Source organism: Bombus pascuorum, chromosome 6 (assembly GCF_905332965.1).
Source record: "Bombus pascuorum chromosome 6, iyBomPasc1.1, whole genome shotgun sequence".
Classification (NCBI taxonomy): Eukaryota; Metazoa; Arthropoda; class Insecta; order Hymenoptera; family Apidae; genus Bombus; species Bombus pascuorum.
The window spans coordinates 9,923,479-9,938,688 of NC_083493.1; the positions used below are offsets into that span (position 1 = coordinate 9,923,479).

Sequence of the window (15,210 nt, forward strand, 5' to 3'; positions counted from 1 at the left end):
AAAAAAAGATCGTAAAATAATTTTTGAAAATTTCGAGAAATGATCTCAAATTTCAAGAATTATCGAGATAGTGCCGCCTCTTACAAAATTATATTCTCCTGAAGCAAAACCTATATCTTGAGGAAAAATTCTTTCGAGGCGCCGAAATTTTCAATTTCTAAAAAATTAAAATGTAGTTAAAACAGCTCTTTTCATACGAAAATGACGACCAAAATCTTATAGCGTTGGTGATGTGGCGCAGTGTTTTGCCATTTGTTTTCGAATTGCCACTATGCGCCTACTTTTGGCCAACTACGTACGGACTGGTACGAATCGAGACACATTTTCCTTCTCAAAGTGCACCCGTTTTTCCTACCAATAGCACCGGAGAAGAAAGTGTACGTATAGTTTGAACCGTTTGAACATTAGAGACGGCAATTAATGAAGTGCATTTTTGGGCGAATTTTTCCTTTCATTATCGACGATTTTCCTAATTTCATCTCTGACATTATCACCTAACTTTATTTGGGGATTTTACATATATCGTTCATTAAAATGCTTTCTTTAGTCGAGTTTAGCTATTGCTTATACATCTTAATTATGATCACTGATATTATTGAAGTTATAAGTTACTCTATGAAATGATTTATATATTCTCTTCATTATACAATTCTAACTGCACAACATAGAAAATGTGAATTATACTATAATTGGCAAATAAATCGTTTGTAGCCCCCTTTATAAAAATAACTTAAAAAGCAATTGAGTAGGGAACTTTCTAGTTATTACTTTTATTGCGTATTTTGAAAATGTAATTTACATGTCCGCTGTTCCAATATGAAATACTATCTATGACAATAATGTTAAACAAACTTTTTCTCTATAATGTAATAGAGGAAATATTTAAAACTTATCTCTTATATTTACAATATCTTTTGTAATGACATATTTTTTATCTATAATACAATTGAAAAATTACAAAACAACGATACTGTATTACAATATACTGTATTATTAGTAATAATAACGATAGAAATATCAAAAATTTATCGGAATTGAACAGGGCTTATCCTTAAGCCGATACATTGTTTTCCGATTAGTGCAACTTCACAAACTTTGCATACTGTATCTTTAAATTGAGGTAAATAACTTGCACCGCATAATGGACACTTGACTTCTGGTTTTCCTCTGTAAATTGGAACAAACGTGCTTGCGCATAATGAAAACGGATTATGTTCGTCGTACGCTAATTGATGTTCATCCACCGGATTTTTATCGCAAGCCTAAAAAAGAAAGAAACGCGGTAATAATCTTTTCCTGTACTTTATATGAGATGGTTTAACAATAAACACGAAAGTATACATACCAGCAAAATCTTTCTAACTTGTTGTGCTAATTCAGGTTTAGGTCCCAATTCAAGTAATCTTCTTGCAAACGAAGCCGCAGTTTTGTAATTTTTTAACTTGAAGAACATATTTACAGCTATCCTTAGAGTGAGAATCTGGTGAACAGGTTGTAAATGGCAATGTGTAAAATAGGCTGCCATTTCGCAGATTCGTTTTTGTTCAGCTAAAGTGGCTTTAGGTAGATTTTTCCTTTCAGTTTCCATTTTCAAACCTAGAATATACTCTCTACATATCTGAATCAATTCCTGTGCTTCTATAATATCTTGCCTCGTGTCAACAACCAATAACGGTACACTGAGTAGAATCGCTTGCAATTTTTCTATCGCTTCTGGAAACTTGCCGCCAGTTGTCAAATGATAGCATACCTGAAGTCGTTGAACTAAATCGATAAGATGCAATCCGATTGCAGGGAGGCTGCTTTTTGGATTTGTATCTTTCAAATTCCTTTGAGGATATCCATATAAAGAAGGTATATTGGGTAACGAAGCAAATGATGTTCTAGCGCGTGCGAATGTATTCATGAAAAGACTTTGATACGCTTCAAATTCAACTACACCAACTTGATCATTTAGCAATCTAAATGCTGTTTCCAGTGATCCAGCTAGTACATGATCTACAACCAATTGAGAATTGTTCATCCAATGTTGAGTTGGTGATATTCCCTTAGTAGGCGGTGAATAATAGCCATCTTCCGACGCAGCCACTGGAGTTTCGAGTTCCGGCGGTAAATCTACGTCCTCCACATCCCATCCTGCACTTTCTTCGCCCTCAGGAACATTTTCATTTTCGATACCTTCCTCGTCGTCTATTCCTAACTCTTCGTCATTGCCCCACCCTTCAGCAGGTACAGCATTATCGTCTTCCGGAGCCAAAGCAGCAGCTACCTGACTCTTTCCACGCGACATCATTGCTCCCTCGAAGAAACCTTTTGATACTGTTAATAGTGGCCAGTTGTTTTCGGCCTGTTGAATTGGTACAGGAGGTCGAAGATATTCAGCTCCTTGTTCAAGAGCAGAAAGTTCTTCACTCATAGAACTATATTGAATGTCGTCTTCTGGACATGATATACCATGAATTTTCTCAGTTACATAAGCTAACGAAGCTTGACCAGAATTCTGTAACATAAAACGGTAAAAAGTAAGTCGTGGGAGTAAGAAAAAGTTGAATATTAATTAAGTTATATAAATACTCACACGCAATATTTTTGCACGCTCATAAACGTCGCCAAGTAACAAGCTACCCTGATATTGCCCAGAAACATCTTTCCTAATTTCTGCAATTTTTATCATCTTACGTAATTTCTCTAAATTACCAGTTATAAGATACAGGAACGCCAATTTTTCAAAATTCTTAGTTCTCTGATAGCACATTTCGACAACTTGATGATTGCCTTGCAACAAGGCAGCCTGGGCCAAGCTTTCCCAACAGGATTTTTCATCAAGTGATCTCGCGGCTTCTAAAGCGACTTCGATATTTCCGCATTCAAGGGCAAGGCCAAATCTTGTCTTTTCATCTTTAACAAAGTGCAAAGCAACCTCGGGATATCCCTTCTGTTGCAAGTATGCAATTATGGATTGACCAACGAGATTTGCGTTGCGAACCATGTGCAATACCTCTTCGTATTTCCTATTGATCAAAGCCAATTTAAATTTATATTCAGTTGGATCTATTCGAAGAATCCTTGGTCTGCTTTCTCTGTCCAAGCAATAAACTTGGTTGCCTTTAACTCGCGTTACATATATCGGGAGATCTAATGTGCGTATAATACCATGATCACCATTGTTGATTGCATATTTGATGTGGTTGCTAGTGGTGTAAATGAACACTCCTGAGTCGTCCCAAGCTCCCGACTTTACTCTAGTATTTTCATGTACGGAGCACAAGGATTCCAGACGTCGATTACAAATGTTAACATTATGTTTCGCGAGTAAAGCGACGTGAGACATGTCGCTAGACCAAACGACATATCTACACTTAGAAATCTTTACTTCGGCTAATGTTCTTTTCTGTTGAACGTCAAAGAGCGTTACTTGATCAGCATCACGTAAAAGGAGCATTCCAGTACCAGCGTAAAATATTTCGTCACAGTTTGGGATCTGCACCTTCTTCGTAATTTCATTCTTCAAATTTTTGATGACCAACTGCGATAAATAATCAAAAAATGTTTATAAAATCCAGTTATTTTAAAGAAGATAACGTTTCTCGCTGAATACTTACCGAATACGCTCTATCTAACACCGCAAAACGATTTCTGGCAACCCAGATGGCAGTGACACCCGAAGCTCGCTTCGTATCGGCATCAGTGTTTGAATCACCTTCGCGCGGTATCAAATATAGATCGTAAGTGCTATTTTCGACATTATTGGCTGATCTAGTACAGATTAAAACAGCGTTCTCCGCTTGATTATACGACATGCTATAAGGAGGTGTTTTTCCACCTCCTCGGATTTGCATAACAGATGTATCTTTTGAAGTAGTGAAGTCCAATTTTCTAAGAAACCGTTCTTTCACGTAATAAAGAACGTTCCCGTATACAGCATATGCAGGACGTTCTCTTTCTAATTTGAAAATAATCATTCCAGAATCATGACCAGCAGCAAACAGATTCAGTGTAGGATGTGCTGCGAGGACCCAAAACCTCTCGTGTTCTCTTCTAAATGTGTGCAGACAAGTACGTTTAGACATATCCCAAACGCGGATACTTTTATCTTCAGAATTTGATAGAATTAAGTCCTGTCTGGGATGGAACAAAACGCAGGAGACATTATTATAATGTCCGCGGCAAGTATCAACCTCCCAAGCTTTCGCATCATTCATTCTCCACATTTTAATCTGACGATCATCTGCTCCAGAAACTATCAGAGGTAATGTTGGATGGAAGCATGCCCAATTAACACCTCTATCATGTCCCTCTAGAACATGTTTTACAACAGCATCTGCTTGACCAAATAAATCTGTGGCTCCTGGATTTTTTAAGTGATCTTCCAAGCCTCCTGGACCAGGAGCTACATTTTTCTTTCTTAATCCAGAAATATCCCATACTCTGACCGTTTGATCTAAAGAAGCTGATACAATGATATCTTCTGTAGGATGAAACTGTGCACACATGACATAATGATTGTGCCCAGTCAAAACACAAATGCAAGTGCGGCTCTGCCAATTCCAGATACGAATAGTTTGGTCGTCTGATGCACTCAAAATCCATGGGTATTCTTGATGAAATACAGTTGTTCTAATATAATCTAAATGCCCTAATAGAGTAAAGAGGCATTTCCTTTGCTTATAATTCCATACTTTAACCTTATCGTCATCACCACCAGATACAAATAATGGTTGTTGATTGTGAAAACATATTCCACGAACAGGTCCATCGTGTTCATCAAATTTATCTAATAAAGTACACATGCGATAATCCCATAATTGAATAACACCATTGTGTAAACTGTAACAGAATACATAATATTTCTGGAAATCTGAGTTTCTTAATAGTTCAAGAACAATACAAAATTTTCCGAATTACATTAGAGTTAATAGGCCTAACGTAAACGTCTGTATGTGGTTGTTTTAATAACTTAATAGCTAACCGATCCGTAGAGTATTTATTATTTACCTTGCAAGCACCCATGGACGTTTTGGATGAAAAGAAATCCCTTTTACACGAGCAGATTTTGTCTCAAATTTAGTTAACATCCCTTAATAATTCTTTCAGAAAAATATGTTTAAAAAACCATTTCTCACTTCTAACCCTTGTAAGCTGGACACGTCACAACGTCTTTGCGCTTCCATGAAATACGTACATGTGTATAGATAGCGAATGTTACATTTATTTTATTGTATAATATTTGTCCCATCAAATTATCTATTTCTAATTGTGATCATTTTTTACTATAATTATATTTCTTTGTATTTAAATGAATCGTCTGCTTATAATTTCTAATGGATATATTTTAATATTACGTATATTGTATAAACCGAAAAAAGAGGCTGGCCTTCACCTCTGAATCCCAATTTTTTTAATGTTATATATATTTGAAGTATTTATTGAATGGAGTTCAACAATACCATTTTTGAGTTTAAGAATCTCTCCGCTCGAAAGTTATTATACGGAAAGTATTGCAAATTTTGTCGTCTTTTCGAAGGACCTAATTGGCCGGAAAAGATTTCGAGAATAAAGAAATTTAACTTTGTAAAATTTCTTGAAAATGATATCATTCCTTAGAATCAGCGAAATTGTGCCATCTCCTTTGTTATTATAATCTCCTGATACAAAATTGAAGAATGAACTTAACACATTTTCGAGAAAACGAAGTTTCAAATGAGGAATTCCTTGAAGATGAATTAATACCCAATAATCAGTAGGATTGCTCTATTTCCTATATTGTCGTGTTCTTTTGATACAAAATTGTAAAATGTGCTGAAAATATTTTCGGGAACCCAAAAACTTCAACTTCCCAAAATTTCTTGAAAATGAGGTGATTCCCACAAATTAGCAGAATTTGCCACTTCCTATGTTATCATGTTCTCCTGATATATAATCACAAAGTGAACCGAAAGCATTTTCAAGATCTCGAGAATTCAAACTTCGCAAAATTCTTCGAATCTGACGTATTGGAAAAGAATCGCCGAAATTGTTCCATTCTCTATGTTATCGAGTTCTTGAAATACAGAATTGGAAAATTGCTCGAAAATTTCTTTGCTCTTGAATTTCCTACGAAAATGGCGTTTTTTAAAGAACTTTTAATAAGTTTCTTATATCTCTTATGGTATTTTATTTTCTTAGTACTTTTCAAATTCCTCGAACTCTTTCGTCATATTTTTTAACTTATTCCTTGAACTTATGGAAATTGCAAGTTGTTTGGGGAATGTGAATATTGAAAGGATTGTAAATGATTAAACGCTTTGCACATTTACAAAATAAAATTGTTTTCTTCAATTCATTTCATCAGTTTACAATAATTATACAATTTTACAATGAGCTCATAATTTTCTGTGCAATCATTTGCATGATTTTGTTACTTTACAATAATTTGATTCCTTCGCTTGACCGATGGAACTAAAACAGCTCTTTTCATACGAAAATGACGACCAAAATCTTATAGCGTTGGTGATGTGGCGCAGTGTTTTGCCATTTGTTTTCGAATTGCCACTATGCGCCTACTTTTGGCCAACTACGTACGGACTGGTACGAATCGAGACACATTTTCCTTCTCAAAGTGCACCCGTTTTTCCTACCAATAGCACCGGAGAAGAAAGTGTACGTATAGTTTGAACCGTTTGAACATTAGAGACGGCAATTAATGAAGTGCATTTTTGGGCGAATTTTTCCTTTCATTATCGACGATTTTCCTAATTTCATCTCTGACATTATCACCTAACTTTATTTGGGGATTTTACATATATCGTTCATTAAAATGCTTTCTTTAGTCGAGTTTAGCTATTGCTTATACATCTTAATTATGATCACTGATATTATTGAAGTTATAAGTTACTCTATGAAATGATTTATATATTCTCTTCATTATACAATTCTAACTGCACAACATAGAAAATGTGAATTATACTATAATTGGCAAATAAATCGTTTGTAGCCCCCTTTATAAAAATAACTTAAAAAGCAATTGAGTAGGGAACTTTCTAGTTATTACTTTTATTGCGTATTTTGAAAATGTAATTTACATGTCCGCTGTTCCAATATGAAATACTATCTATGACAATAATGTTAAACAAACTTTTTCTCTATAATGTAATAGAGGAAATATTTAAAACTTATCTCTTATATTTACAATATCTTTTGTAATGACATATTTTTTATCTATAATACAATTGAAAAATTACAAAACAACGATACTGTATTACAATATACTGTATTATTAGTAATAATAACGATAGAAATATCAAAAATTTATCGGAATTGAACAGGGCTTATCCTTAAGCCGATACATTGTTTTCCGATTAGTGCAACTTCACAAACTTTGCATACTGTATCTTTAAATTGAGGTAAATAACTTGCACCGCATAATGGACACTTGACTTCTGGTTTTCCTCTGTAAATTGGAACAAACGTGCTTGCGCATAATGAAAACGGATTATGTTCGTCGTACGCTAATTGATGTTCATCCACCGGATTTTTATCGCAAGCCTAAAAAAGAAAGAAACGCGGTAATAATCTTTTCCTGTACTTTATATGAGATGGTTTAACAATAAACACGAAAGTATACATACCAGCAAAATCTTTCTAACTTGTTGTGCTAATTCAGGTTTAGGTCCCAATTCAAGTAATCTTCTTGCAAACGAAGCCGCAGTTTTGTAATTTTTTAACTTGAAGAACATATTTACAGCTATCCTTAGAGTGAGAATCTGGTGAACAGGTTGTAAATGGCAATGTGTAAAATAGGCTGCCATTTCGCAGATTCGTTTTTGTTCAGCTAAAGTGGCTTTAGGTAGATTTTTCCTTTCAGTTTCCATTTTCAAACCTAGAATATACTCTCTACATATCTGAATCAATTCCTGTGCTTCTATAATATCTTGCCTCGTGTCAACAACCAATAACGGTACACTGAGTAGAATCGCTTGCAATTTTTCTATCGCTTCTGGAAACTTGCCGCCAGTTGTCAAATGATAGCATACCTGAAGTCGTTGAACTAAATCGATAAGATGCAATCCGATTGCAGGGAGGCTGCTTTTTGGATTTGTATCTTTCAAATTCCTTTGAGGATATCCATATAAAGAAGGTATATTGGGTAACGAAGCAAATGATGTTCTAGCGCGTGCGAATGTATTCATGAAAAGACTTTGATACGCTTCAAATTCAACTACACCAACTTGATCATTTAGCAATCTAAATGCTGTTTCCAGTGATCCAGCTAGTACATGATCTACAACCAATTGAGAATTGTTCATCCAATGTTGAGTTGGTGATATTCCCTTAGTAGGCGGTGAATAATAGCCATCTTCCGACGCAGCCACTGGAGTTTCGAGTTCCGGCGGTAAATCTACGTCCTCCACATCCCATCCTGCACTTTCTTCGCCCTCAGGAACATTTTCATTTTCGATACCTTCCTCGTCGTCTATTCCTAACTCTTCGTCATTGCCCCACCCTTCAGCAGGTACAGCATTATCGTCTTCCGGAGCCAAAGCAGCAGCTACCTGACTCTTTCCACGCGACATCATTGCTCCCTCGAAGAAACCTTTTGATACTGTTAATAGTGGCCAGTTGTTTTCGGCCTGTTGAATTGGTACAGGAGGTCGAAGATATTCAGCTCCTTGTTCAAGAGCAGAAAGTTCTTCACTCATAGAACTATATTGAATGTCGTCTTCTGGACATGATATACCATGAATTTTCTCAGTTACATAAGCTAACGAAGCTTGACCAGAATTCTGTAACATAAAACGGTAAAAAGTAAGTCGTGGGAGTAAGAAAAAGTTGAATATTAATTAAGTTATATAAATACTCACACGCAATATTTTTGCACGCTCATAAACGTCGCCAAGTAACAAGCTACCCTGATATTGCCCAGAAACATCTTTCCTAATTTCTGCAATTTTTATCATCTTACGTAATTTCTCTAAATTACCAGTTATAAGATACAGGAACGCCAATTTTTCAAAATTCTTAGTTCTCTGATAGCACATTTCGACAACTTGATGATTGCCTTGCAACAAGGCAGCCTGGGCCAAGCTTTCCCAACAGGATTTTTCATCAAGTGATCTCGCGGCTTCTAAAGCGACTTCGATATTTCCGCATTCAAGGGCAAGGCCAAATCTTGTCTTTTCATCTTTAACAAAGTGCAAAGCAACCTCGGGATATCCCTTCTGTTGCAAGTATGCAATTATGGATTGACCAACGAGATTTGCGTTGCGAACCATGTGCAATACCTCTTCGTATTTCCTATTGATCAAAGCCAATTTAAATTTATATTCAGTTGGATCTATTCGAAGAATCCTTGGTCTGCTTTCTCTGTCCAAGCAATAAACTTGGTTGCCTTTAACTCGCGTTACATATATCGGGAGATCTAATGTGCGTATAATACCATGATCACCATTGTTGATTGCATATTTGATGTGGTTGCTAGTGGTGTAAATGAACACTCCTGAGTCGTCCCAAGCTCCCGACTTTACTCTAGTATTTTCATGTACGGAGCACAAGGATTCCAGACGTCGATTACAAATGTTAACATTATGTTTCGCGAGTAAAGCGACGTGAGACATGTCGCTAGACCAAACGACATATCTACACTTAGAAATCTTTACTTCGGCTAATGTTCTTTTCTGTTGAACGTCAAAGAGCGTTACTTGATCAGCATCACGTAAAAGGAGCATTCCAGTACCAGCGTAAAATATTTCGTCACAGTTTGGGATCTGCACCTTCTTCGTAATTTCATTCTTCAAATTTTTGATGACCAACTGCGATAAATAATCAAAAAATGTTTATAAAATCCAGTTATTTTAAAGAAGATAACGTTTCTCGCTGAATACTTACCGAATACGCTCTATCTAACACCGCAAAACGATTTCTGGCAACCCAGATGGCAGTGACACCCGAAGCTCGCTTCGTATCGGCATCAGTGTTTGAATCACCTTCGCGCGGTATCAAATATAGATCGTAAGTGCTATTTTCGACATTATTGGCTGATCTAGTACAGATTAAAACAGCGTTCTCCGCTTGATTATACGACATGCTATAAGGAGGTGTTTTTCCACCTCCTCGGATTTGCATAACAGATGTATCTTTTGAAGTAGTGAAGTCCAATTTTCTAAGAAACCGTTCTTTCACGTAATAAAGAACGTTCCCGTATACAGCATATGCAGGACGTTCTCTTTCTAATTTGAAAATAATCATTCCAGAATCATGACCAGCAGCAAACAGATTCAGTGTAGGATGTGCTGCGAGGACCCAAAACCTCTCGTGTTCTCTTCTAAATGTGTGCAGACAAGTACGTTTAGACATATCCCAAACGCGGATACTTTTATCTTCAGAATTTGATAGAATTAAGTCCTGTCTGGGATGGAACAAAACGCAGGAGACATTATTATAATGTCCGCGGCAAGTATCAACCTCCCAAGCTTTCGCATCATTCATTCTCCACATTTTAATCTGACGATCATCTGCTCCAGAAACTATCAGAGGTAATGTTGGATGGAAGCATGCCCAATTAACACCTCTATCATGTCCCTCTAGAACATGTTTTACAACAGCATCTGCTTGACCAAATAAATCTGTGGCTCCTGGATTTTTTAAGTGATCTTCCAAGCCTCCTGGACCAGGAGCTACATTTTTCTTTCTTAATCCAGAAATATCCCATACTCTGACCGTTTGATCTAAAGAAGCTGATACAATGATATCTTCTGTAGGATGAAACTGTGCACACATGACATAATGATTGTGCCCAGTCAAAACACAAATGCAAGTGCGGCTCTGCCAATTCCAGATACGAATAGTTTGGTCGTCTGATGCACTCAAAATCCATGGGTATTCTTGATGAAATACAGTTGTTCTAATATAATCTAAATGCCCTAATAGAGTAAAGAGGCATTTCCTTTGTTTATAATTCCATACTTTAATCTTATCGTCATCACCACCAGATACAAATAATGGTTGTTGATTGTGAAAACATATTCCACGAACTGGTCCATCGTGTTCATCAAATTTATCTAATAAAGTACACATGCGATAATCCCATAATTGAATAACACCATTGTGTAAACTGTAACAGAATACATAATATTTCTGGAAATCTGAGTTTCTTAATAGTTCAAGAACAATACAAAATTTTCCGAATTACATTAGAGTTAATAGTCCTAACGTAAATGTCTGTATGTGGTTGTTTTAATAACTTAATAGCTAACCGATACGGAGAGTATTTATTATTTACCTTACAAGCACCCATGGACGTTTTGGATGAAAAGAAATCCCTTTTACACGAGCAGATTTTGTCTCAAATTTTGTTAACATCTCTGAGTAAGTATTTCACAAGATTATGTTTAAAAAAGCATTCCTCTCTTCTAACCCTTGCAAATTTGACACGAATCGCGACACGTCACGACGTCACTAGCGCTGCCATAAAATATATACATACATATAGATAGCGAATGGAACTTGTATTTTGTCCTATAATATTTGTCACATCAAATTATCTATTTCAAATTGTGAATATTTTTTAAATATAATCGTATTTTTTTATTATCTAATGACTGGACTGCTTATAATTTCTAATTAATAGTTTTTAATATTGCGAATATCATATAAACTGTATGAAAATATTTTTCTACCAATTTTCTAAAGTATAAAATAAAATTGAATTAAAATAAACTTATTTACTAAACGTGCATTAATTGAAACAATGCAAAGAATCAACGTGTCACTTTTATATTCATTGAACCGCGCATGTTCAGTTACGAAATATTTGTTGTATTATTATATGTGGGACTGTTTGTCTGAAAAATTTGGAATAATATAGTTATTCATACATTGACTACAATCGAAATATTTAATAAAATAATGATCTTCTACAAAGTAGTGTAGAATCAATTACATTTTGTGATTTATATTTAAGAGTAATTATTATTTGCCTTTAAGTAAATGCTGATAGTGCTACTGAAGGTAGTGACTGGTACGTTTCTGTAGAATAATGCGACGAACCGATGTTATTCTTTTTCTTTTCTTAAGCTTGTTTATTTTACTTTCTATGTCTGCTTCTGTAAAGTGCAACAAAACATCTTCAAGTGAAGAATTTAAAGCTCAAAAATTTCCTCCATGTGCGGCTTGCAAAATTTTAATAAATAGTTTTAAGAAGGTGAGTTTGCTAAATATTATAAGTTAAAAGAACAGAATTTTTAAGAAATATGTGTACGAAAGTATATACAAATGCATATCTTTCTGCATATAAATTTAACGTAATATTGAATTTACTATATCATATTGTTTATGTATATATATGAGTATTTTATTCGTATTTAATCATTTTTTATTTGTGTAAATATCTTTTATGTATTTATTTTACATTTATTGTACTGTTTTGTTATACAGGGTATAGAAAGGACTAGTCGTGAAAAATTTGATGGTGGTGATAGCGCATGGGAGGAAGATAAGTTAGGTTCATACTCAAAAAGTGAAACTAGATTAATAGAAATACAAGAACATTTATGTGAAGAAGTAGAACGTGGTAAAATACAGTGTCAAACTTTAGCTGAAGAATTAGAAAATAAAATAGAAGATTGGTGGTTTAATTACCAACAAATATATCTAGATATTTATGATTATATCTGTATTCAACAAACAGAAGCCTGTTGTCCAAAAGATCATTTTGGTCCACAATGCAAACCATGTCCAGGTTTTCCAGATAAAATTTGTAATAATAATGGTAAATGCAAAGGAGCAGGTACCAGAAAAGGAAATGGTAAATGCTCCTGTGATAAAGGCTATGATAAAGATGATTGTTCTGAGTGTGCAATTGGATTTTATGAATCCTATAAAGATGAAGATAAATTACTTTGTTCACAATGCCACAATGCTTGTGATGGAGCTTGTAAAGGACCAGGACCAAAAAATTGTGAAAAATGTACAGAAGGATGGCATATATTAGATGGACAAGGCTGCTTTGATATTGATGAATGCCTAAAAAGCGATGAATATTGTTCAAAAAATCAATTTTGTATTAATAAAGAAGGAGGATATATGTGTTTAAGTAAGTTATAAAAAAACATACAAAAATAATTTAATATTTATTGTTTCTAATTAATGTTTTAGATTGTGACATGGCCTGTGATGGGTGCACAGGTGATGGACCAGATATGTGTATAAATTGTGCAGATGGATACCGTGAAAAAAATAATTTATGTATAAGTATGTTCTCAATAAATGATGATTGAATAAGATATATAAAAATATTACTACTACTAATAATAATAATCATATATAAAATTATTTATTTTAGATTCTGACCTTCTGGGTCGTAAACAACAAGAGAATGTTGCAAGATATGCTACATATCTTGGTCTGTGCATAGCTACATGCATCATCTTCCAACGAAATATTTATATAGCAAGTGTAATTGGATTATTAGTTGGGATATACATATCGGTTTCAGAATACATGATAGCTCATAGTAATGTTCAAGATACAACAGCAAATGTTGACATTCTAGGACCAGCATAAATGTATAGTGTATTATCTGTCATATTTTAATAAATTGTAATGTATAAAACAGAGAGAAAATGAATATTGTAATATTAATCACTCGTATATTAACAATTATAAAATGCTGTTGTTTGATCTAATATATTAATTATTATTTATCATTTTAAAGTTCAAATTTTGGAGATATTTTAAAATTTTAGAGATATTTCAATCTATACACATACATATATATCATGTGTTATCACGGATGAGTAGCGTTACGTATAATAAATACAATAAAGTATGTATATGATATATATATATTTTTTTTTTCAAAAACCAATCTTTAAATAAAAAAAATTAAATCTTGTTCCGAGTATTTCTAAAAAAAAATCATAATTATAATATAAGATTTTTGGAGATATTATATTAGTAATTTCTTTCACTAGATGGCTACAGGAATGAAGTTTATTTTATTAAAGAATGTTTTTAATGACGAGTATATAAACATATGAAATAAGTATTAAAGTTTGCAATATTTTTGTATCATATCCATATCAATTTTTGTCTAAAGTTTTGTTTTTTACTTTTATTTCAAATATAAAAAGTTAGTATTTTAAAGCAGACGTATATAGTATTATATGCACCGATGTCTAATGAATATCTTAACAACGCACATACCGTTTTCGAAGTTTCACTTGTCTCGACATTTTTTTTATACTGTGCAAAATCTTTTGCTTTTAGTTCATTTAGATTTAAATGCTTTTAATCCAAAGATTTAATATTTAATGTTTACAAAATTTTTAATATTGATCAAAAATCTCTATTAAGAAGTTATTGTTCTCATATATAATATGTAGAAAAAATAAAAGCAATATCTTACATGTACTTTGTCTTTTTAAGTGATAATATGTGTAAATGCTTGGATGCACTATGGCAACACCCAAACTTTATTGTTATTTTGGATATATCTTCCCAAGTAATATTTTAATAAATTATCTTGGGATAGATTTTCCCAAATTTGATGCAAATTCATAAAAAAGGGTGTTATAATTACAACTTTCAAAACAATTCACTATGCGAGCATCAAATTAACATGCAGATATTAAAATATTTATATTGTTATAAAATCATTATTTTTTAATATTTCGATGTAATATTTTCAAAGAATATTTTTAAGTCGTAGTACTGTTAGAAAATGCAAGAAATAAGAATTCAGTTTTTATTTATAAGTAAAAGATCTTTTAATATTATATATGCATATAGTCTATTCATCACTTGAGTAACAGCAGTCGACAGCCATTAGTTACAACTGTAGCAACCTAATTTTGTTTACGTATACTGCCTCATCTTGTTGTACAGACTACATATAGTTATACTTATGTATACTATATACCAGATGGCGCAATATATATTCTGTTTCTCGAAAGTTACGAAAATCTCTCTCGATATATATTCGGGGGAAAAAAATACAAGGTAGGTTGCAATACATTATCATATCCATAAGAATTTTTGCATGTTTGTTTTCTATGACAAATCTTTGCTATAAGGAAGAATTAAATGATTTATTTACGTATTATTCATTATATATTTATTGATTACATTGTACTTTTAGAGTATTTAACAAAGTACGTACGTTATTTTTTTATGCGGAGGGTGAAATTATAATATACAAATGTTTTCTTAGAGAAAGCGCGGCATATCTGGATA

At 33.6% G+C, this 15,210-nt stretch overlaps 3 protein-coding genes across 3 annotated transcripts; 1 reads left to right on the plus strand and 2 right to left on the minus strand.

The window, feature by feature from the left end:
• Window positions 1-746: 746 nt before the first annotated feature.
• LOC132907739 (coatomer subunit alpha-like) lies at window positions 747-5,163 on the minus strand. Its single transcript, XM_060961106.1, has 5 exons — window positions 4,996-5,163; window positions 3,603-4,827; window positions 2,579-3,526; window positions 1,346-2,500; window positions 747-1,262 (listed from the first exon to the last, which is right to left on the minus strand). The coding sequence occupies exons 1-5, from the start codon at window positions 5,073-5,075 to the stop codon at window positions 1,026-1,028; spliced, it is 3,645 nt and encodes a 1,214-aa protein (XP_060817089.1). The 5' UTR covers window positions 5,076-5,163; the 3' UTR covers window positions 747-1,025.
• Window positions 5,164-6,290: 1,127 nt separating this feature from the next.
• On the minus strand, window positions 6,291-11,440 carry LOC132908255 (coatomer subunit alpha-like). The gene is made up of 5 exons (XM_060962060.1): window positions 11,258-11,440; window positions 9,865-11,089; window positions 8,841-9,788; window positions 7,608-8,762; window positions 6,291-7,524 (listed from the first exon to the last, which is right to left on the minus strand). The coding sequence occupies exons 1-5, from the start codon at window positions 11,335-11,337 to the stop codon at window positions 7,288-7,290; spliced, it is 3,645 nt and encodes a 1,214-aa protein (XP_060818043.1). The 5' UTR covers window positions 11,338-11,440; the 3' UTR covers window positions 6,291-7,287.
• Window positions 11,441-11,777: 337 nt separating this feature from the next.
• On the plus strand, window positions 11,778-13,661 carry LOC132908256 (cysteine-rich with EGF-like domain protein 2). Its single transcript, XM_060962061.1, has 4 exons — window positions 11,778-12,178; window positions 12,412-13,069; window positions 13,132-13,227; window positions 13,319-13,661. The coding sequence occupies exons 1-4, from the start codon at window positions 12,014-12,016 to the stop codon at window positions 13,537-13,539; spliced, it is 1,140 nt and encodes a 379-aa protein (XP_060818044.1). The 5' UTR covers window positions 11,778-12,013; the 3' UTR covers window positions 13,540-13,661.
• The last annotated feature ends 1,549 nt before the right edge of the window (window positions 13,662-15,210 follow it).